This window comes from Sander vitreus, chromosome 8 (assembly GCF_031162955.1).
Source record: "Sander vitreus isolate 19-12246 chromosome 8, sanVit1, whole genome shotgun sequence".
Taxonomy (NCBI): Eukaryota; Metazoa; Chordata; class Actinopteri; order Perciformes; family Percidae; genus Sander; species Sander vitreus.
Window position 1 is genome coordinate 5,759,924 of NC_135862.1, and position 24,682 is coordinate 5,784,605.

General features: G+C 41.0%; 1 protein-coding gene and 1 long non-coding RNA gene across 3 annotated transcripts in view; one reads left to right on the plus strand and one right to left on the minus strand.

The window, feature by feature from the left end:
* The window catches only part of met (MET proto-oncogene, receptor tyrosine kinase), a 90,251-nt gene extending 65,795 nt beyond the window's left edge, over positions 1 to 24,456 (minus strand). For both annotated transcript variants that reach the window (XM_078256500.1, XM_078256499.1), the window contains exons 1-2: positions 24,144 to 24,456; positions 21,492 to 22,692 (exon numbers count right to left, since the gene is read on the minus strand). In XM_078256500.1, coding sequence (XP_078112626.1) covers positions 21,492 to 22,691 — 1,200 coding nt within the window. In that variant the 5' untranslated portion in view covers position 22,692; positions 24,144 to 24,456. The remainder of the gene's footprint in view (positions 1 to 21,491; positions 22,693 to 24,143) is intronic.
* Positions 8,941 to 18,297, plus strand: LOC144521864 (uncharacterized). Its single transcript, XR_013502363.1, has 2 exons — positions 8,941 to 9,432; positions 17,568 to 18,297. It is a non-coding gene; the product is annotated as an uncharacterized LOC144521864 (long non-coding RNA).
* Positions 24,457 to 24,682: the final 226 nt, after the last annotated feature.

Sequence of the window (24,682 nt, forward strand, 5' to 3'; positions counted from 1 at the left end):
ACTCCCCTCAGGTCACAGATTTAGAGTATCTCGGTGCAAGAGCAATAGGAGTAAAAACTCCTTTGTTCCATGTGCAATAACTCGGCTTAATTTGCATATGTAATGTAGTGCTTTTTTTTTTTGCTTTTTTTTTTTTTTTATGTTTTTAGAGATTGCTCCAGTGGTGATAAATGGTGTTGTGTGTATTACATACAGGAAACCTTTTTTGTACTCATGTCTTTGTATTGTTGTCCTGTCTATTTGTATGTTGTCTGAATGCGTTTCTTTTTATCTTTCACTCCTGACTGCATATCAAGTGTCCCATTTGGGATAATAAAGTGACTGAACTGAACCAAAGATCTTCAAGTTGCCGATCCTTAAAGCTTGCGCGATCACGGAAGGCTTGCATCATGTGGACGTGCCGACAGTGCTGTTAGAGACAGCGTAGTGGTGCGTAGTTCAGAAACTACGCACCATAGCTTTAACCCATTAGCTGACCTTTTCACACAAAGGATAATTGCCTAATTGCGTTTTATTTGTTGCCCACGATGATGCACTGCCCACGAACTGCAACCATCCAAAATAGCTCACAGATCTTTGCGTAACTCTTTATTTCTTTTAAAACAAAATCACTTACTGTGCAAAATCTCTCCCTCGCCAAAGCAAGAATCCTCAAACATCACTGACAGAAAGATATTCCGTTGTTCAGCCCAGATACTGAAAATAAGATCTTGTTTCTTCATGAAAATGTTGTCTAAACAGCCTCTCTGTGTTTCTCCCCCTTTCCTCCGGGCCGGTCCTGAGTTCAATTTTGCCCTTTCGCCCACCTAACCTCCCAACCCCCACGTCAATTCTTCTCTTGACTGACCACCTTCCTCTCTTTTTTTCTATTTCCTTTACCTCTTTGCACACACATCAATGCACAGCCCATTATAACAGCTAAATAATCTAGTTGTGTGTTCTCCAGGCTTCTCCCACACAGGAACAATGTGCCACTAAATCACCAACTGTATGAAACCTGGCTGAGTGAATGATGATTCTGCATCCTCTGTCTCCTCTGCCTCTGAGACTAAAATATCATCTCTGAGAACACAGTTAGGGAGGATTTTTCATCGCTGCTTGACACAGCGACTTCTTTTCCTGCATGTGTCAACATATTTTCCTCCTCTTCTTCACGGAGATCTGGGATTTATATGATTCAAAGGGGAAGAATGATGAACTGCTGAGTTGGCTGATGTGGGGGGGGCAGAAGACACTATTTCTGCTCTGTCTGGGAACTTCTTTGATTCCACGTCTTCTACTTAACGGCAACAGGACATTCTTCAGATGAGCTTTCCAGAGTTGCCTTGCAAATCATTTCGGTCAGACTGACACAGTAGCTAAAGTTACAGTCCGCTGATCAAAGAGAATTAGACCAGGTCAACTCCTTAATACATTCTTACCTTCAGATAAAGATGAGATATTTCTCTATGAGTTTCTAGAAATGAAATCAATAAGGCCAATTTCCATGGTATTTACAAAACAGATTTTTTCCGTTGACGACTGATATTAGGTTACATCCATGCAGCTCTTATCCTAGGTGTTTCATAAAAGCTCCTGACATATGAGATACATTACACCATATAAACCCAGGCTTGTCATGCTTGGCTTGCATTTTCCGCATCAGACATACAGTAAAACATTCCCACCGGACTTGCACGTTTCTCCAAGACATTTATTTGTTTAAATACAGAGGTCACATCGACAGTTGTGACATCTGCTGTGAGGATGCTGTGGCAGGAGCCCTCATGATGGTTATTACTGGCTAAGTGAGGCAGGAAGCGTATTCTACTACAGAAAAAAAAAAAAGGTTAATGAACCTTTATTTTTGACTGCTTCTCACGTTGTACTGAGTACAAATTTGCCATCACAGGGTACAACGTGCTTGTCACTGGGGCAGTAGCCTGTAAAGCAGGGGTTCTCAAAGTCCGGACCAAGGTCTGCATCCGGACCAAACGGCAAGTCAATCCGGACCCAGCCCTCGACATTATGAAGTGTTTTCCATTTTGAAATACATTTTCTATTGATCAATAAATTATTAGGGACGTTGAATGTACAGGAAGGAAATATAAACATCCCGAAAAAGTAAAATAAAAAAAAAAAACGTTGAAAAAAGGTGAAAAAAAGCTGAAAAAAGTAAAAAAAAAAAAATCCCGTTCAAAGTGAGCAGAAAGAAATGTTAAATCAACAAAAAAAACGCCCTTACTTTTACTGCTAGAAGTTGGAAAAAAGGTAAATTCCATGTAACAGTTTTTTTTTATTATTTATTGCCCATCGTTCCGGACCACTAACCTTAAAAGAAATTCAGATGCGCAGCTTTAAGGGATAGGTTTGAGAACCCCGGCTCTGAAGGCCAAACCTGTACCATTTCGAAGGATACATTTTAGCCCAAGAGCATTCATGTCCAATATTGTCCAATGGGGTACACATTTGCTCCCAAAGGGTACAAACTGTAAGAGAACAAATATGTACCAGCACCAATTGAAATCTTTGTATTTGTATTATTAGACTCTATATTCTGTCAGGATTTATTTTCTTCTTCAACTCCCCCCCTCCCCCTTGTTGTCTAAAAGAATGAGCACACAGTGATGATTGGCTAATCACACTAACCTTGTGCAGTAATGACCTCTCTCCCACTGCTTTTTAAACTATTATTGATCTTATTCCTTTTCTCTTAACTTCATATTTCATTACTTTGACTTTGGTTTTATCATGTCAGTTGTTTTGGATTACATTTAGTATTAATGTTCGCTATGCACCTTCTATTTCTTCAATGTTGTTTACCTGTATTGAGGCAGATCTCATAGGCAGATATCTGCCTCGAAACGTGTGTGTGTGTGTGTGTGTGTGTGTGTGTGTGTGTGTGTGTGTGTGTGTGTGGACCACTGACTTGACTCGTAGTTTAAAATAAAATCAGTATCATGTTGTTGTGGGAGTGACAGAGAGAGATGATGAAAGATGCAGCACAAAGACTGCTCCAAGTTGTAGTTAATTACGGCATAAATACAGTCTAAAATTGTTCATAAAGTTCCAAAATGTATTGTTATTTTGAATTATCGGGGATTGGGAACCACTGCTCTAACTTTTGACATGAAACAATGACTTTGAGGTTTAGGTGCTGGCTTTCAGCTTTTGAATGGTCAGTACACCCAGAAAAGCTATGATAGTGGTATCTAGCCATGCAGATAGTTTGGCTTTAATTTGTACAGGTTTTCAGATATCTGTCTCTGATATCTCTGCCTTCACCACAATAAATTAGGGAAACACTTCACATCAGATAAATGGTGTAGGTATTGCAGTGCTTTTTATATATAGCTCCCGAGGGTAAAAAGGTCGACAAGCATATTGTGGATGAATATGGATGCAAACAGCCCCAACCACCCTGTCTTAATGCTTTCAGACTGCTCTGTAACTAAATGAGCTATGAAGCTGGGTAATTTTAGGGTGCAAATGAGCGGCATGTCTTGCTTTGCTTTTTCAGCCTGGATATTACTCACTCAGGATATTATTTTAGAGCATTAATGTCTTTCTGAGGTCAGATCAATCAACAATCTGGCAGCTAAGCAGAGCGATCAGTCGTATTTACTAAAGCAGCTGCCTTTCCTACATGTGCTCTTTATTATAGAAAGACATGAACGTAAAGGGGTGGGGAGTGATTTAATGTTGAGGCTGCTTCGGACATTTAGCACCAATCATCTACTGTATACGCATGACTTTATTAGCATTAGCGTTACCCCCATTGATTGCTACATTCAGAGTGGAGTTTAAACGTACAGCTGCTCTGCCGTGCACAGCCATAACAGCTTCACGGAAAATCTCAAAATAATGGTCCCTTTATGCTACATTCAATTTGAAGCAGTGATATGCACAAAACTGGCATTTTTCAATGTTATTCAGCCAAATCTCTTTTTGTTCCAGAATTCCTGCTTCCTAGCAGTCTGGAATAATCAAATCCACCCACCGGTGCAGACACTTGGCAGAGTCTACACGGTGAAGATTTCACTGCACATTGAAGATTTCACTGTGAGCAGAAATTGCCAAAAACAGCTCCTCTGGCCTTATCACTACCATTTAAAGCATACAGCCTTCATGACTATAAGTGTCTCTCTCTGCTTCTTGTTTTATGTCAGATCTGAGGGGCAATTTTCTGTCTTGGAGACTGCTTAAACTGCGGGGGCCTTGTTCATACATGAGGTAAGGCAGGGAAACAGCAGCTGGAGAGCCGCAGCCCAACAGCAGCCGTTGAGGAACAGCCAGATAACCTCAGGTTGTAAACAGCACTGGCCTGCGCTTCAGGAGCAAGACAGCTTATCAAGCCAGGGTCAGCATAAGGTCTGGACACCCGGGCCTCCTCATCTCAGCACAGTACTGGATGAGATGAGATCTCTGGCAGGCGCTCTGGCAAAAAAACTGTGTTCGTACTCGTAGATCTCAGAACCAGATGAAGAAAGCAAAACAAATGACTGCAGAGCGACAGCGCAAGAGTGGGGAATCTAAAATATAGATATATGTCCTTTAGAGGGAATGTTTTTTATTGCTCAGTGTCACGGCCTTTCATATTTGACCCCTTTTCACCAAGTGACACAGAAAAGTAAATGTAATATTCCAGCAGCTTTGCACGGAAACCAACAGAGCTAAATATAACAGTGAAATCCCATGGACACACAAACAGCCCAAACATCATCAAAACACAACAAAACAGAAAACAAACAGGGTTTTAAAAGATGCAGATCTTTATGAAGTCATTGTCAATATTTCACTGCATGTCGTGACAGCTTGCAGGTAGCAGCCTGTCATGTGTTTCAGAGTCTCCATACTGCCTGACTAAGCAAACAAATTGGCATTGCCACTGTCCTCAGAGAGCTGACCAGGAGTGCAACAATGCATCATTGTTTTACTTTTTCACACTTGTAAAACCCCTGGAAGTAGGCATCTGGCTTTGCAGTGTTGCTCAACCTCCTTCTAACACTCTCGTACACATACTGTATATCTGAGATCTTCAGGGATCGGGTTAGGAATAATTTTGCTGCATCTGCTTGCGCTCACTTACTGAGCCACCAGGCCTGTAGCCAGAATATCTAATGCGCAGGACTAGAGAAGGTCAGTACACTGACTTCATGATGAGGGCACGGTTCCATGTTTAACTTTGAAAAATGTGCAGACTTGAAGGTGTGTGATGCAACCAACCTAACTATAACAATGGTTTCTTGACCTGAAAGCAAACTGGTAGTCATGTATCCTCCAAAACAACAAAAACAGCAATTTAGTCAGGTTTGCAAACCTAACAAAAACTGATTCTGTATTCCCATAAAACTAAAAATAGCCAATAGCTGTTTTGCGAAAGCAACTTTTGAGTTATTTTTTAAGACTTTCTTCTCACTTGTTAAACCAATATAATCTAGGCAGAGTCCAGCTGCTGACAAATTAGGGTTTTAACCGTAAAATCCAGCATCCAGTTCCCAGAAAAGTTACTCAGCCCTCTCAGGTGTGAGCTTGCCTTCCTCCTGTAATATGATTCAAGCCGATGAAGAGGATAAGATCAAAGCCTGGAGAGACATTAGTGTGCTAGGGATTGACTAGATAGCTTGTGGTGCATTGTTTGGGAGCGCAGCAGACTGATAAAGTCATACAAGTGTGCGTATAGAGAGATGAGGAGGCGGGTTTATTCTCTCTTTGCCTCCATTACTTAAGAACACATTCCCACATAATCCTTTGCTGGCATTGTGTGGGGATTACTGGTTAAATGGAATAGGGTGGATTAGTCCAGATCTGAGGTGAGACCTTCCTCTGGAATGACATCATTGTCCACTTCCATTTGGTTAGGAAAATGTAGGTGGTCACTGTTTTTTTTTACTCGATGCTACCTAGACATGATAGGTGGTTTTGGTTTTATTTGTGCTTTATTTGAGGTATCCATCTCTGAGACTTCTGCTTAACCCTTGTGTTTTTCAAAGTTTTTATATCAGAAAAATGGGTTTATTTCAAACCAAATTGCCCAAAAATAACATGTGCTTTGTATAGAACCCATACAACATTCTTCACAGGTAAAATGAAGGATTACTTTCATTGCATTTTGGGTGTTTTATTCAATTGCATAGCAATAGGAAAAAATTGTCTATCGTATATTGACTAAACTTTGACATACCAGTCTGTGATCCACTCAACATTATCTGATCTTAACTGTTAGTCAATAATAATTCCTGATTTCTGCTTTCATGGTCGACAGGAAGACAACACAAGGGTTACACTGAGTTCTACAGGATGAACTGGCCAAAAGTTTCTGTCCATGTTTCTTTTGTGGTATCGACCAAGTCATCAACCAGACTATACACATAAACAATCTACACCTCGCCTTTTTTTTTTTATGTACTCCTTACTGCATAAACTAAAGATTGAAAAAAATGGAGATGAGGTAAGATTTCATTTCTGTCTCCCCTGTAGCCGCAGTCCTGCCGGGACCATTTGCTGCTCTAGTGAACTTTGTGATTATGAGCGTTTCACAGGGCCAGACTGAGAACTTACGACAAAAGATGAAGGATCCAGAGCCAAGGAAATGAGAGCGATCCGGGGTCGAGGTGAGGCCGCTGCTCGGGACAGCAGCAGGAGAAAAGGAGATTGCTTTTGGTCCGTCATTTAGAGCGCGGGGGATGACAGATAAGCATCCACACGCCTCATTTCAATACAGAGCAGGATATCACCATGTGGTGAAATAGAAGAGAAGGAGGCATGCCGCTGATTAGGAAATAGCTCGGAGGCCTTGACTCATATGCTCAGCAGAGCAAAGCTCCTCCATATTTGACACTAAACAGTGCATCATGAATGTCTTCTCGCACTGCTGGCAAACGCCTCCGTGCTGCTAAGGAAAGCATTTCAAACATCAAGTCAGAGATGAGTATGTCAGCACGATGGAATTTGAGATAGATATCTCATTTACCTTGCATTTGTTTCAAAACAGAAAGATGACTAGGCAACAATAATCACCAAGGCAATTCATGTAATTGGCCGGACACAAAGTATTTTATCCATCAGCCAACCACAGCGAAAGATGTTTGAAAGTTTCGAGTTGCAACTGATGATGTTTTTGACGAAGGATTAATCCTTTTGTCTATAAAATTGTAACAAAATAGCGAAAAAATGGGAAATAAATATGGAAAATAACTTCCAAGAGGCCAAATTGACATTGTTTAACTGCTAGTGTTGTTGCATTAACACTCAAAACCCCCCACAATATTCAATAAACACTTATATGAAACAGAGAAAAGCAGCAAAATCACCCATTTGAAAAGTGACAAATGAGAAGAAAAACCCACAAGTGATAGGTGTTTATCCAAAAAGAGTGGTAGTTAGCACTAAACATCTTATCAGCTGTGGCCTAAATTGAACAGTAGTTGGCTGATGTCGGCTGGTGGTAGTTTCCCACTCTGTTTATTGGAAGACATCTTGCGGGCACTGGCGGTTTGCACATTTACTACTCTAGTCTTTATCTAGGGAACACAGATAAGATGTGCATACAAAAGCCTGTGCAAAAGGATTTACACACACGTTCAGCTTTCCAGCAAAACAAAAAAAACGAACTCCTGGGCTAATCATTAACTCTGTGGATTCGAAACTAAACATCCACATTGAGTGGCTGTGAAATCATGTAGAAAACCATCCAGGAAAATGCCTGCAGACATGAACAAGCTCACATTGACGCGATCCTACTGAGGAGGACAGAATGTTGTAATAAAGTTGCTGCAATCCATGTGTGACAGTTTTTATCTTGTACGAAAGCATTGTGAAATCTGTTACTCTGAATGGTGATCATTGGTAAAACCTTGATAGAAAGATTAATGATCCGTTAAAGCACAAATCAAACTGGTTTGTCACGGTTGGCACAGCTTTTCAACGGTGACCTTTAGCATCACACCATTAGTGGGCATTCACTGGGTCTGGGCAATATATCGATATTATATCGATATTGTGATACAAGACTAGATATCGTCTTAGAATTTGGATATCGTAATATGGTATAAGTGTTGTCTTTTCCTGTTTTTAAAGGCTGCATTACAGTAAAGTGATGTCATTTTCTGAATTTACCAGACTATTCTAGCTAAAAAATATCATTGTGAAAATATTTTGTGAAAGCACCAATAGTCAACCCTACAGTATCGATATCGAGGTGTTTTGTGGAAAATATCGTGATATTTGATTTTCTCCATATCGCCCAGCTCTAGCATTCACACCAAGAAAAGCGATCCGCCGATTTTCCGCAGGATGTTGCGGCGACATCCTGTTGTGTTCTTAAACCTCACTAACAAAGCACAATTAGACTTCATATTTCAACGTTTCCGACCGCACTTGAAGGCAGCTTATTTCACAGGGGGAGAGGGGAAAAAAAGAGACGAGTGAGACACAGTGAGTGTTTTGTTGTTGCAGGAAACATTCAGCTATTACACAAACTCCCGGGCAGATCAGGGCTTGCGTTTCGTTTTTTTACCCTCATAGTGTTGTAAAACCTTCTCGCGGCAGCGATAGAGCCAGTGATGTTTCCTGTTTACTGTATGGGAATCTCACACCGCCTCTAACCATATAGCTCAAAACACACTGACAAGTCTGATCGCCGGTTACATGATTGGCCACCGCGGAATGCACACGGCGTTTTTTTGAGTGTCCCCCCCCCTGCAGCACGGAACACAGCCTTAAACTGAATAATGTGGAGGGAGTGAATCTTCACTGGTCTCACTGTTCGATTACGATTGTCCTGTCAACGATTCGAATCGATTCAATATATCACGATGCATCACAATGGGTCACCTCCTCAGTATTGTCATATATTGCTATACATGGTTTTCATCAACAAATTCAAGCAGTCAGATATATAGGAACTTCCCTTTTTACTGTATTTGCTCTTAAAAAAAAAAAAAAAAAAAGACACTTCCTGAATGTAGCGGAGTCTGAACACTGAAGCAGGCATGATCAACAAGTACCATCATTAGGCAATCATTAGTCTCGCTTTGCCAAACCCTCCTCCAAAGAGCGCTGAAGGAGGGTCTGGCTACTCCACAAAGCATTCCGGGATGGGAGGAAAACGTGCTCTGGTTAATGGCATTTCTTTAAACCAATCACAATCGTCAAAGGCGGCGCTAAACTCCGCACAGAGCTGCTGTAAAATAGTCGTGCGAGAGAAAACTCAGATTGGACAGATAGTCCAGCTAGCTGTCTCAATTTACAATGCACAGATATGAGGAGCATAACACAAAGAAAGCAGAAGGAAACAGAAAATACATGCATCCGGCGGAATTTCCTGCAGCACCGCAGCAATCCCAGAAGTGGAACGCGAAGGATATAGACTAAGCAATCATCGACTATGGTCCGTCACTGCATCGCCATGCATCGAAACAATGAATTATTTCAACACCCCTACTGAATAAAGTAAGTGTTTTTTTCCTGATGTGCTGTGCAGCTGGATGTGGGTGCTCACGCACAGGTACCTGTCTAGACACGGCTGCAAGGTGACGCAGCCACCCACAAGAGGGTGGAGGGACAGAGGGCACACAGCTGCCAGCTTTCACTGAAAACATATCACCATATGACCAATGAGAGTGTGCCGGGTCAAAGGCTGTTTTCCATGAGGCTATTACAAATAAACCGGATCTCACAACAGACTGAACTGTGTTCTGATACGGCTAATTGTTGCACTGAAGCTGCCAACTACTGTATTTGTATTCCTGACTTATTTTATTTACTCCTTTTGTTGCTAAAAGTCTTTACTGAAACCTGAAATCAACACAGAAATTTATATTTTAGGGCTGCAACTAACGATTAGTTTCATTATTGGTTGATTATTTTCTCTAATAATTGATTAATCACTTGTTCTGTCAATTGTCAGATCAATAAAGATTGAAAGGGTTAGGGGTTAAGAAAAATAAATATGTTTAGCTAAATAAATGGAAGATTAAGAAAGTCAGCAAATATTCACATTTGAGCTGGAATTTTACGATATCATTTTCAGTCAGTCGATGGACTTATACATTAATTTTCTAATTGTTTCAGCTCTAAAATATTTAAAAACTATCCAAGCATTACATTTACTATTATTTGCTGCTTTTACAGATTTAATGTCAGCTAATCTGACACTTAATATATATTTTTGACTTAATATATCTGTGTATATGTATATGTTCATGTAGGTCTATATGTATGTGTGGATGTATGTATGTACAGTAGGTATGTATGTACAGATGCATGTATGTACAGTATGTATACATACAATATATATTTCTTATTTTCTTAGGAGTTTTATAGTTTATGATACCTCTGTTTTTTGTATTTTACTTCATTGTTGTTGGTTGTGTTCTTGGTTTTTATATGCCGTTTTATGGAAAGTACTTTGTAAACTTGTTAAGAAAAGTGGTATAGAAATAAAAGCACCAAAAATATAGCTTGATCCATCCACAAATTGTCTAACTCTGCTGTGTTTGTGTACATAGATCTTTGTAAAAGTGTGTGTTATGAGATAGAAGCAAGCTACTGAAACCCAGACGATCCAATCTCATTACACACACATATTGGTCTTCTTTATCAAAATGAAGGCTTACGAGGAGTAAAAAAGACAGGACAGGACAGGAACGTAGTATTTTCATTCTTTTGTTGGTTCCCGTATCCCCCCCACCCCCACCCCCCCACCACCACCTACTGAGAGCACCGATGGGTTCTGCACCCGGCTTAGTGATGGAATGGACAGGCTCGGGCATGTGGGACACAATCTCTGGAGCAACTGGGGTGAAAAACCTCGGGATGGACAGTGATGCCTCAGTGCTAATTTTCATCGTTTTTATGTTTGTGCTCATCCTGGAAGAATTAGCTTCTGGTGTGGCATACCACAGACATCAAATCTGAGAGATAATTTTCTCTTATTATGCGCAATCAGATATAAAACATAAGAAAGAATACATTTTGCATCCATCAACAACTGTGCCTGGTAGATTCCAAATCAGGAAATCAGCAACTCTTACTGTCCAATAGGGCTGTCTTCGCCTAAAGAAACTCTAAGTCGACTAACGCATGATTTTGTCGACTAATCGATTAGTTGATTTAATTGACAGATCTGTAAAACTGCACAAAGAATCATGCGAAAACACCCCATTTAAAGCTTTCCTTTCCATTCAAGCCATTGCCAAATGAGTTGCTACAAAGCTAATTAAGACTATCAGCTCCACATAACTCTCTCTGGATTTCGCAGCATGGCTATGTTCAGAACATGGTGTCCTCCGTTGACTTTTGCACGCAGAAAATTAACCCTTGTGTTGACTTCGGGTCACATTGGCCCGTTTTAAATTTTTGTTTAGAAAATATTGGACGTAGAAATAAGCACTGAAAATGTGTAGAAGAAACATTTTAAAATGTAAAACGTTGGAAAAAGCAAAGACAAATTGTGAAAAAAAGGCGTCACAAATGTTAGAAAAAAAAACCCAACAAGGGTTGATAATGACCTCTTCTGAAGAGTCCATCATGTTTTTTTAATCCTCCGTGTCCTCCTCGGCTACTAGCAACAGCTTGGAGGAGGGGTGGGGGCTGTGCGCGGTCACAGAAGGCTTGCATCATGTGGACGCGGCGACAGTGTTGTTGTCATTACTTAGAATTCCTCATGGGGGCGACAGAAACACACTATAGCTTTAAATCTCGCATTTACCAAAGATTTGCTCATAGGTTTCTTGGAAATAAGTCATACTGCATTAAAAAGCATTACAAAAAATGACTAATCAGATCACTAATAAGAAAGCTTAAGACCACAATGCCCGATTAATCAACTAATCGGCTAAGAGGGGGCAGCCCTGAACACACAACTGAAAAACATGATTCATATTTTCTGGGTTTCTAAATGTTTTTGAAAAGTTACGGGACAAATTTTGTAGAAATCTTGGAGTTTTCTCTCTGATTCACACTTTGTTAAATTATCTACTTTAATTACTGCATTTTGTAATCATGTTTCTCCATACTGTAAATCTACGTCTCTGTACATGGAGCACCGCCTGCATGTCTTTATGTCCTGGAAGTGAAATGAAAAACAGTTTGAGATCTTAATCCACTGTGGTGACTTATAAAAAACAGAAGCTTTCCAGAAATGCATTTTCTGGCTGCCAACAGTAGAACATGTTTATTCTGTATTTTATCATGCAAGTTCCAACTGTCTTGTCTTGTAGTACAGTCTTTTAGGACAAAATGTCAAAAATCATAGGACTACACCAACATAAAAAATGATTATTCAACTTATCTTTTTTCTACTTATGTTTTCTGGGGTGTAATATCTGCTGTGCAGCATCTAAAAAAGAATATTACTTACTTCATTACTTCAGAATATTACTTCTAGATGGCGGTAATGTTGATGTTATGTGTACCAGCCCCATGAGAGTCTACTGTTGAACTTGTGTTTCATGCAGAGGGAGAGTTCAAGCGAACAAATACCAGTTTAGTGATGGCATGAGCAGGCTCGGGCATGTGGGGCCAAAATCCACAGCAGAACCCATTGAATCAGCAGCATTACTGAGAGATTCACCGTATTAAGTCTATCTATTGTCAGGCTGCTGCAGGTCTCATCATCTGTCACTGGAAAACTACAACGAATGCATGAAATATTAGGGCCACTTAAACGGATGATTGATTAATCCGTAAATTCAGTTATTACGGCACGTCTCCTATAACATGTAGATGTTTAAGGCTTTGATATATGCAGTTTGCAGTGTCTTAGCTGAAAGGCAACTGTAACTTTTGTTTACTTACCCAGTATGTCACAGAAATAGAAATTTGGAAACAAAAGCAACTATTTTCACAGGTGCTTTTGATGCTTTTTAGGGCAAGTCCAAGTCAAGTTTTAAGAGAAGTCAAGTCAAATTGCAAGTCAGGATGCATGTCTTGCACGCACCTGAAATATGCAGACCATTAAAAGAAGACAGCATCTGTGTTAATAGCTTTTAAAAAAGCTGCACGTCCTTTCAATGCATCCTGTACAGTCGATAGTTATGCAAGGCCTACCTGGTACTGTCTTATTTATCTATTATTGTTTGGGATTTAACCGAGTCAAAACTGGAGCCTTTTTCCCTTTCTTTCATGTCTCTCAAGTCACCATTTTTGTAGTCTAGCATTGCCAGACCTTCCTCCACAGCGCTGTAGAGGAGGGTCTGGCTAGTCCACACAGCATCCCGGGATGGGAGAAAAACGTGCTCTGGTTTATTGGCATTTCTTCAAACCAATCACAATCGTCTTGAGAAAACTCAGATTGGACAGATAGTCTAGCTATCTGTCTGGATTTACCCTGCAGAGATCTGAGGAGCAGTTAACCATAGTCCTCACAAATCCACCACAGTTTAAAATTACAACACAAAGAAAAGCAGAGGTGAGGGACATCCAGCCGAAAAGAGGCACATCCGGCAGAATTTCCGGCGGCACCTGAACAATCCCGGAAGTGGAACTACGTGGATATAGACTGCCATTTTGTGACTTAACTCTGACTTGAGAGATTTCTTTTTTTTAATTTTTTTAAATGTTTAACTCTCAAGTCAATAATTTCTCCATTTCTGTTTTTCTAGTCAAGTCAATTGTATTAACATTGCCCTATATACATAAGATACCCACTATCTTTAAGACCCTTAATTTGAATAATGTCAACTCCACAAAAGCATCAATTGTGGGAAAACTGGAGCAACCTCAGGAAAACACAATGTGTACCATACATACAGAGTGGACAGTGGCCACATCACACAGGATGAAGACACATAAGAACAAATCAAAGTCAAAAGTAGACAGTATTTGCACATACTTAATACTCCACTAGACCTCCATCAAGATCCCAGCTGTGGCTTTTACAGATGTTTAACACAACTAAACTCCATAAGCTGATTAAGAGTTGCATATGCATGCAGTGCATCTTGTCATTAATGCTGTATAAAGCAACAGGCAAAAACTCTGCTGCATGCTCCTCCTACATTCTGTTACTCAGTGCTAAGTGCTAATTTCTTATGTGCAAATAAAATGAAATCCCATCTTATCTAGTGACCAAACAACTGACTGGCAAAGCCAAATATATCTTGGAAGTCCCATAACTGCATCTTTATTGTATTTCATAATCAGAAATTATTAGTATATTCCTTAACAGAATAACATAAAATCAATGGGCATCTGTGGCTGCTTGTCTAAAGCTTGTTCATTAAAACAGGCGGGCTAATTAAAATGACTGTCGGTCAAAAGCGTCTCCCAGCTGGAATTATATTACACACACTATAATCAATCAGGCCGAAGATTCAATTTAAAAGCAATCAGCATTTGGTGGGTTTTTCTGGAATCAATGGTAATCCGATGATAATTTTGACCCGTGGCTGATCTTTATTTTTAGTCTCAAATGTTCCTGCTCCCTCAATAGACTTATGGGAACGGGTGCCAGGCGACGCGTGTTGGGGACACTCCAGATCCCTGCCATGGCTCTGCACACTACATTACCCAGCAAAAAGTATCTTACACTCGATACTGTCAGGCAACAGCTCATTCTGGGGGTCGGATCAATAGTTTAAAGAGTGCTTTTGGCATGAGAGGTGGAAAGCTACTAAAAAATAAGAATATTTGTTCAAGAATAAATCGGTGAATCACATTAAATTGTTACTTGACTCAAGTTTTGGCATTCATGCTTGGGAAATAATAAGTTAAAAGTATCAAACTGCCTCATTAAGTACTCAAATTTGTTAGTGTGTTTACCAAGATTAGTGATTATTCATTTCCATGTGGCCTTTGTTAATAATAGAATGGACTCTAAGTCTAACAACTGAGGCCTTTTTGATAGGAACTCTTGAGTATGTGCCTCTGCCTCTACAAATAGATATAATTGAGAAGATTTGAAAAATAAACTGCACCTAGAAATGTAGCATAATTACATTTTTACTAAAGCAGGGGTCTTCAACGTTTTTTAGGGACCCCCTACTACATATGTTGTATAAAACTGAGTTTCATATTAGACTGGGCCTACAATAATGTGTATGGCGGCCTAAAGCCTTTATACATGCCGTACCTTTATAGTGTACAGAATACTAAGTTATTAAATAATTGTTGCCATGATTTTATGAATCATGTTTTAATGTTAAACATACATGTGGCACAGTGAATAGAATGACCTGTATCTGGATCTTAGTGACTACCTTACCTATAGGCTAGTAAGCCTATCATTAATGTGTTTTTTTCACAAATTGGCTGATTTATATTTGCTAATAATATGTTGGATTCATGTTAAGACATTTTCCTTTATTTTTTTTACTTTCAAAATATGAACAATACTTTGGTGGCCCCCCTGCATGACTCTGAGGACCCCCTAGGAGTCCTGGACCCCCTTTTGAAGACCTTTGTACTAAAGCACAGGAATCAGTAGTCATACTTAACGTCTCATGCTAAGAATAGCAATTGAGTCTCCAGTTTCTTCATGAAAGTGAAGACAGAAATGGCCCAGCAGAAACAATAAGAACAGCAGATTTGATCCATCACGAGACAGCCATAGAGAGCCACTCATCATGACAACATTTATCATATCTTGCTGCCTAAACTGGAGTTAAGAGGCACGTCTTAGCTGACAACCACCACTTAAAAACTTCAAACATGCTCTTACGCTGGGCTTTCGTCCTCATCCAGATCCTTATTGGGAGATTTCCACCACAAATACACAGTTTGGTGGAGCAAACGACAAAAATAACCTCCTGTGTGCTTACTATAAGTATGCCTCCTCCAAGCGTTTACACCTTTTATGAATTTATGGCCGCGCGCATCTCTCCCAATCCTCATGATAACAGAAAGTCTACCTACCATATGCCACTATATACACAAGTCATAAATCTATTATGCAGTGCTATGATTAGATCATTTCACTTCAGGCTTACAACACGAGCATCAAATGGGCAGTTGTTCAATGGGCTTTTGTCATTACAGCTTGTTTCTTAACCTGGCAGCTGAAGACAAGAGGATACACGTAAGACTTTCAGCAATAAAAGAGAACTTGGAAAACGGCTTAGCACTAAGATAAAAGCTCTTTTGGCTTCACGATTCAGCACTTGACCTGCTGCGTCTGCGCTTTTGGAAGTCTGCACTCAAACAAAATTTGAAAAAGCAGATTTTTTTGCCATTTGTCTCTGATGAGTCCTGCAGAGAAAAAAAAAAAAAACATGACTGTTCTAGTTTTTGGTTTGGGGGTATGTATCATTGTAAAATGTATCATTGGTACAGGACAGCACAGCTGCAAAAACAAATAATGTCAGCATAGTTTAAATTAAAGTTTTTTGCAGACATATTAAAGCTACGCAGAGTCAGAATTAGAAACGGAAGGATTCTCTGATAATTATACAGCACAGAGATGCTCTCTTGCAAAACTTATGTCATACCTCACGCCAACCCAGTAATCAAGTGAGTCAAGAGGAAAGAATGTCTAATAATGGAATAGCACAATCTCTCTCTGAGTGATCAAAACAACAGTTTTCATACCGCCAGTCACTGTCAAAGAGGTGGCAGCAGACAATCACTGTTTGGGGTTTTCAGGGGTTTTCAGATTTTCCCAGCATTTGTCACTGTGTACAACTCTTGTTAAATAGTTTGAAGCTGGAGCAGTTTGAAGTGTTAGTTTTTTAAAGAAGTTTTTTTGGGCTTTTCCACCATTAATTTTTTTACAGGACAGCTAGGTGAGAAAGGGGAGGGGGGGGGGGAGACATGCAGGAAATCGTCACAGGTCGGATTCGACCCCTGGACCTCTGCGTCTAGGCATAAATCTCTCAGTACATGTGCGCCTGCTCTACCCACTGAACCAACCCGGCCACAAAGTGTTAGTCGTTTGATTTGTAACAGGATTTTTTTTGCTTTGATCCTGTGAACAGGAGCCCAACAACAGGCTCTGTGAGTAATCAGTTCACAGCCGAAAGCTGTTTCTGACTTTTGGACATTCGCTGTTCAGCATTACATCACACAAAACCTTTCACATCTGTTCACCAAAGACGCCAGGAGACAGACAATCTGCCTGGAAGTTGTCAAAATGTTGAACTATTTCCAACTTGTTTTCCAAATCATGCTACCTGACAAAAGTGCCCAAATTGCAGCACTCCAGCTGCCCCACCATTAGGGCTGGGTGCCCAATTCAATACTTTTTAGGCACCAACTGCTTTTCCTCCTTAGTATCCAGTATCTAAAAACGCCTCGTCATTCAATACCAAATTTCAATACCTAAAGGAGTAAATCTCATCAGCGTCAGTAAGCCAATAAGCATAAAGCATGCTTGGGACTCGGTATCTGCAGATATTCAATATTTAAAAAATAAAAATAAAAAAAAGGGATCGGGATCTGGGGCCAAAAAAAGTTGATCAGGACATCTCTAATTGAAATATGTTGAGTTAAAAAAGGTTTCTCTTGAGCTGTGTCACTGAGTGAATACTCACAAGATGCGATGCCTTAGAAAGTCAATGAAAGATCATAGGACATGATTGCCCATGAAAACATCAACCCAGATAAAAAGGCTCTTTGGTGTTTCTGATGAGACTTCCACTTTCCCACAGGTGCTGGTAACAGGTGGGGGTCGAGGGGAGCGGGGAAGAGGCTTCGCCAGTGTGGCCGGCTGCCCCAGCGGGTCAGGGGATCATCTTCCGCCCAGCTGCTGATGCCCTGTTATCCCCGAGCCATTCATCACGGATCGCCGAGAGTCAGATATGCGCTGCCCCCGAACCCCCCCCCCCTGCTCCCAGCATTCCTCACTTTCCCCTGTGGATCTCCGCCACTGATAGCTGTCACGGACTGTACTGATGTACCCAAACACCCACCCACCATGTATTTGCAAAGCTGGTTTGAATCCGTTTTAAGAACATGTCACTAGTCATGTCTGTCTGTCTGATCTCTTCACTGCAGCCTGTGTCTTTCAGATCACTACATACAGCGCTGAACTTAAAAGGAGTGTGTGTTGCAAGGTATAGCTCCCTAGCTACAAATCATGTATACTTTACACTTTTGCCAACCAAATTGCAATGCAAAAGTTTTAGATTTATATTATCTTTCCACATAGCCATTGGTTTCCATTTTGTTTTGTGTAGTATGAAAATCAATTTGTGGGATCTTCAAATTTACTTGAGTTGTATAATCCATTCAGTTTATTTTGTGTGTGTGGCGCTCTAGTAGTACATCCAGGTAGATGCACCAGTGCCTACATTAGAAGACCGGTCATGCCATTCCACTTATGGACATGTAGTGGAGGTAAATCGCCAAGAAATGAAGCAATGCACCAGGAAAAAAGAAGGGAAGAAGAAGACAACTAGCCAATATAGACAGGTATATAAACAATAAGGGTTTTAAAAAATGGCTCTGCAAATGTTTCATGAGTGCAGAAATGCATTCACCATTTGTTAGGCTTCAAGGATACACACAATGGGGATTAGGACTGAATGTAAACACAAGTGTGTTACAAAAGAAAACATAGGATACATTTAATGTAGTCTTGCTGTTCATCATGCAACTTAAAGTTCCAATAGTCTGTTGATTTTCATATCATACAAAATGAACATAAACACAAAGAAGCCTTGTTTTCAAAATGATAAGCTGTGATGTAAAGTGTATGTCATTTTTAATAAAAAGTATAAAACATGAAAAACAAAACACTGGCAACTCTTGTATGTGCTTGCCCTTTGACAACATAGGAGATATATATATATATCATAAAACATATCCAGGAGACTAAGGTAATCCACTGCCTGACTGATGCTGAGGTTCAGTAAAGACGAAGTCAGAGAGGGTTTCAGCTCCGGTAAACATATTGACATTGACAATTGAGTCTTTGGCCGGGTGGTCAGCAGTTAACTTCATGTCATTATTGATCAGGTGATTCAACCGATTGATTGAGTCAATGTTGATGGATTGGAGCTGAGTGACTACAGGCAAGGTAAAAACTGGCTTGCAGCAGCACAGGAAGGGGGGACGTTTCCTTCAGTGTAGGGCTACAACTCAAGATTATTTTCATTGTTGATTAATGTGTTGATTATTTTCTCGATTCAGCCCAGAAGATGAGGTCTGTTTTTGTCCACAACTCAAAGATATCCAGTTTACTGTTATAGAGAGGTACAAAAACTAGAAAATATTCACATTTAAGAAGCTATAATCAGAAAACGTAGACCTTTTTCCGTAAAAGAATTTCTCAAACTGATTAATCGATCAAATAATTTCAATGGTTGACAACTAAATCGATTAACCTTTGCAGCTCTACTTCATTAAAATGCACATGAATTGAAGCATTGACCAGGAGGTAAAGTGCTGACTTTCAGCTTTAATTTGATGGTGATAACATCCACATCAGATGACAAGTTAAGGAACTGTTGCCATATTTATACATAGTTATCCAGTTTTACAGGCCAAAATGTATGGGACAAATTTAAATAAACTTAAAGTGCCCATATTATGAAAAAAAAAAAACACTTTTTCTGGGATTTGGGGTGTTCTTTCGTGTCTCTGGTGCTTCCACACGCATAAAAACTTTGAAAAAAATCCATCCATGCTGTTTTGAGTGAGATACGGTTTCTGAATGTGTCCTGCCTTCAGTCTCCGGGTGAGCTGTTCAAAATCGGCACAGCTTGTGACGTCACAAGCCGAAACGAGCTGGCTAACCGCAACCATTAGCTCGTAGCATGCTAATGCTAACGCTAGCATGCTACCTCGTTCTCAATAGCAAAGCACTGCTACAACACACACAAGTTCACCATAATCTACAAAAGAACTACTTACATGTGCGCCCTCATTTAGAAGTCTCCCAGCTAATCCTGCCTTGTAACTGACTGAAGTTGTAGAAACAGCCTCTCTTTTACCGTCTATGGAGCTAGCTAGCTGACATGATCTACATCTGAGCTACTGTGCATGTGGGAGTTCAATCAAAGATAGTACAGAAGAAGAAGAAGAAGAAGAAAAGAGGTCTCACTCTGTAGCTAAAACAGAGACCAGGTGAAAAGAGGATCTGCAGCAGTGAGAGAGAGCTGTGCAGTACAACAAAAATATGGTGTTTTTTGAAAATTAAACCATGTAAACCTATTCTGGTACAACCTTAAAATACAATTATGAACCTGAAAATGATAATATGGGCGCTTTAAATGAAACCATCATATTTCATCATCAGATTTTCAAATCCTTTTAAAATAATTGTCTGAAGTCTCCAACCCAAATACATCAGCAGACACTTGGTATCTCCCCTTGTGATGCTCTGCCAGACCTGGAATTAATCGTCTTTTTGCACGTTTAACTGGCTTTTGACCCAACCAGTTATCAGTCATGATGTTTCCACTGGTCTTTTCTGTACGTTTGGGATCATTGTCCTGATACCTGGCTAAGAGTCCTACACTGTTCTTCAAATATGGTTGTAAAAAGCCTCAAATTAAAACAGAGAGTCTGCCCTTTAACCCCATCATCATTCATTTAAAATCCAATGTGCTGCTGTACAGAGCCAAAACTTCAAAACATTTTCCACTTTCTGGTAATCAATCAACAGGCATATAAGGATTTTTAAAACAGATTCAACACACTATTGTCAGAGATTTCTTTCTCCACATGTCGCTTTTATGCAGACCTGCATGTATGCTCTTAACCAGAGGGGTCAGAGGTCAGGGGACAAGTCAGGAGTAGGTCATGCTTCAGTGTCTTGCTTAAGGACACTTGAACACAAGGACAGAGGTCCAGTAGACTTCAGTAAACTGGCTGCCTGAACCTGAGACCACCCAGTTACTGAGACACTCTCTCCAGCCAGCAGGACAACCTGCCTGCAGGGAATAAACAGCCAGGGCCTATAACTCTCAAAGATAAAAACCAAGCCATGCATTTACAACAGATGACTGATAGAGGCTTATTTTATGTGTCTGAAAGACATCGTAAAACCGCATCCTCATGATGCTCTGCTCACCTGCAAAGGCAACGACGTAAATGTCTGATATACAGTTGTTGAGCAAAGCATTTAGCAATGTACAGCAAGGACTTGGACCTCGAGATAGACCGTACCAAATGCACTATAACTAACTAACAAATAAAACAAAATGTAACCTACCAAGTTTGTGCAGTCTGCAAACTTATAACTAACGTAAGGAGAAATCAGTCATAAAAAGTGTTACTATATTATATATATATATATATATATATATATATATATATATATATATATATATATATATATATATACACATATACATACACACATATATATGCATATTTATATAGAAGTAGCCATTGTTGAGGTTGCCATAACACATAACTGCAGCCGCTCCAATTTCTTCTAAAACTTGAGGAAACAAGACAAATGTCTTCTTTCCATCTTGCTTTGGATTTAAATATTCATTGTGTTTTTCTGACAGTTGAGGAAAGACCAACATTTCCATTTTCCCTTTCAGAAAATACAAATGCAAAGTAGGAGTTCTACAATTGCTACCCATGCACAGTAAGCCCCGCCCCTTCCCGGTTCTTACCACATTGTAGCAGGACTTCTTCTCTGATCCAGTGAAGTGATACGGGTCTACTGTGTTGCATTTCTGCATGTACATCTTAAACATGTTGTTGATGTGTTTCAGGGATATGACGCAGACGGCTGAGTTAGGGGTCGGCTCCGGAGAGTTCGGCTTCCCCCGGGCAAAAGCGGCGAACAGGACGTCATCACCTTCCTCCACTTTCAGCTGCTTCTGCAGCTCAACGTCATTGCCCACTTTGGTGACGTGGGCAGCCTGGAGGATGTTGAATACCTTCACATCTTCCGCAGAGCGGCGTCGCCTTTTATCGGTGCTGATGCATTCAAGGGGCATCTCCACGTAACGACGGATCATGAGGTCCGAGGAGCACATACGGACTATGCGGGTGTGGTAGGCTTGGGAGTCCCTGTTCACCCGCTGCACTGTGAGGAAGTAAGTGAAAGGTCCACTGTGGAAGGAGTAAACGTATCGCAGGTAGTAGTTTCCACGTAGAGACGGAATTAAGTCCATGTACGAGCGGTTGGAGAAGAAAGTAAAGCCGTTCTGGCTCGTCTTCATCTTCCGCAGGGAAATGGTATGAGGCTGTGTCGCACTGCCCGATATGTTTCCTATGCCTGGGATCTCAGAGTTCCCAACAAAAAACTTGATGACGTTGCTTTCCACATTGAGCACCTGAGAGCCAGAAGGGCTGACCACAACATCCGAGTCGCTGGGTTGACCCTTGTGTTGTCTCACCCTGTCAGCAAAGCAGTAGACCTGTTCGTCTACGGTTTTCGGGCTAGTGTCGTCATCCAAGACGTGGCGGCGGCAAACACCATTGTCTGCCGAGCCGCAGCTGTACAACCCCTTGTCGTAAATGTTCTCCACCACCAAAGCAATGTTGTGGTTGTCCACCCTGCCGCCGCTGCTTGCGCTGGACAATTTCTGACCGCAGGTCTCGTTGGCAAGCAGTGGCCCCGTGCGGTACTCTGACAACTTTGTGAGGTTCGGAGACAGGGCGTAGATTCTGTTTACAGCTCCGACATAGATGATCCCATCAAGCATCACCATGTTCTGGATGGGGAAGTCTGCAGTGAACGTTGGGAGCTCGTAGTTGACAGAGAGGTTCAGTTTGTTGGTCTCGGGTGATTTATCACACTGGAACTGCACACTGGGGCACAAGGCCCACAGCAGCATGACAGCATGAAGCGAGCGGAGATTCATCCTGTTCCAGAAATAAGAGACATGAGAAATGAGTTGGTGAAACATCCCTGCTGGAAAACAGAGAACTCAAAACATCAATCATAAATATCTCTGAATAGGTGGCCTCAATTGTCCGGAGTGTGAATGTGTGGAAAAAGGGCGCAGTCTGTGCTGAATAGGGACCGCTGAGGAGAATATAGAGGGACATCGAAATCCCTTTTGAGACTCATAAATGGAACTGTGTCAGGGTATAAAACCAGGGTTTACTCACTTCACCACAAGCAGTGAAACCATTCATACTGAAGTGACTGAAGGCTTTATGGTGACACAATGCTTCAATACCAGCCTCCTAATCCTCGGTGCTTCTACGTCTGACTCCACTGACCCTAGGCAAATCAGCAGCGGGACCTGGGTGAGCACTTCTGCGGTGCTCAGCTCCGTTCCCAAGTGACCACAGCGAGAGGCAAAGCAGTGAATCACCCTGAGAGCAGCCCGCTCTGCAGGGCGACGCAACCACGGGCCTAAGTTTAGACAGCAAGGGCCCGAGGGAGTGGACATAAACTCAATTAAAACAAAAGAGGCTGGAGGGAGAAGGCAAAGGGGGACCAATCCTGCAAAATGATAAATAACCCCAGCAACTAAATGGTAATCCACTGGGAGATGCTTTTAGTGGAGGGAGGGAGGGAGGGAGGGAGTAGGGTAGGTGAGCAACTCCAGAGAATTTGCATGCTCCCTACATCTGCATGTGGTTTTAACAGATGTAAACCAAAACAACTTCCAGCACAGTGGGTTTGGCTTTTGCAAGTATATCTGCAGTGTTGCATAAACTCACTGAGATCGCCTGTGTGCACATTTTGGACTGATTTATGACTGATGTCTCACTGTTAGCAACTCATTTGTATTTAGAGCGAGTCTGAGGGAGAAGGCTCAGTTATATATTCTCACTGTGTTATGTAGAGACAGACACGCCTAACAGGTGCTTATAGGCAAACTCCTATGGAAGTCTAAAGCAAATACCATTACTGACAAGTGCCAAAGACATAATATAAGAGACTGAGGCAACACGGTAGGAGGACAAAGGGGATATAGACGAAAATAAGTCCGTTTTTTATTATGAAGGATATGGTGAGGTGAGTATCTCCTTGTTTTGGTCTAAAATTATAAGTAATAGTGGGCATATTATTGCGCACCTGCACCAAACACAATACATGTTTTCAAAAGACAAAAGGCGGTGGGAAACAGTGAAAATGTTTTCAGTTCGAGAGGAAAGTGACTCATGGCGAAAGGTCTCAGAAAACACAAATGGGAAGCTGGTGAAATTGTGTTAGGAGCCAGAAAAAAACATTTCAAAGACGGAGAGGAGGTTGAAGGATAGGGTTGGGAGTTTCAGGGTCTCTGCGTTTTTACGCATGGAACTACAGTTTGAGTGAAATGAAAAAAGAGATTATTATTATTTGCAGATAATAAACTCACCTGTTAGCGAGCAACAGTGTTGTACGTTCCCTTGATTTAAATCATTTCCGCTGGTGAATTCAAGAGTGGGACTTCTTTTGACTTTCTCATCAAGTCCAAACTGATCGCTGTGGAATCTTCCTTCGCTTCTCCGTAAATAAAACTACCAAAAATAGTCCGATGCTTTTTAACTCCCTCAATCTGACCTTGGCCGTTTTCCAAGTAGTTCAACTCTAGTTCGTTGATCGCCAGCTGAAACCTGCGAGTCTCAACACTGACTGACTGCATCCAGCAGAAACACGCTGCTGCTGCTGCTGCTGCTGCCGCTCTCACATCAGCTCCTCTCGTGGCGCGTAAAAGCTCCGCCTCTTTCTCTCCAAAACTCTGTGACGCGTCCAGGTGCTGCTGCGGCTCCTCGCTCTGTGGAGTTCAGGTGAGACCAAACAGACCCACACAGAGCAAACAGTAAATTATGAGCTCTAGTTAGTAGTAATCATGTGGCACAGAAACACCAATTACAACAAAACCAGTTTTTCAAAGACGTCCCAGGTACTGCTTTT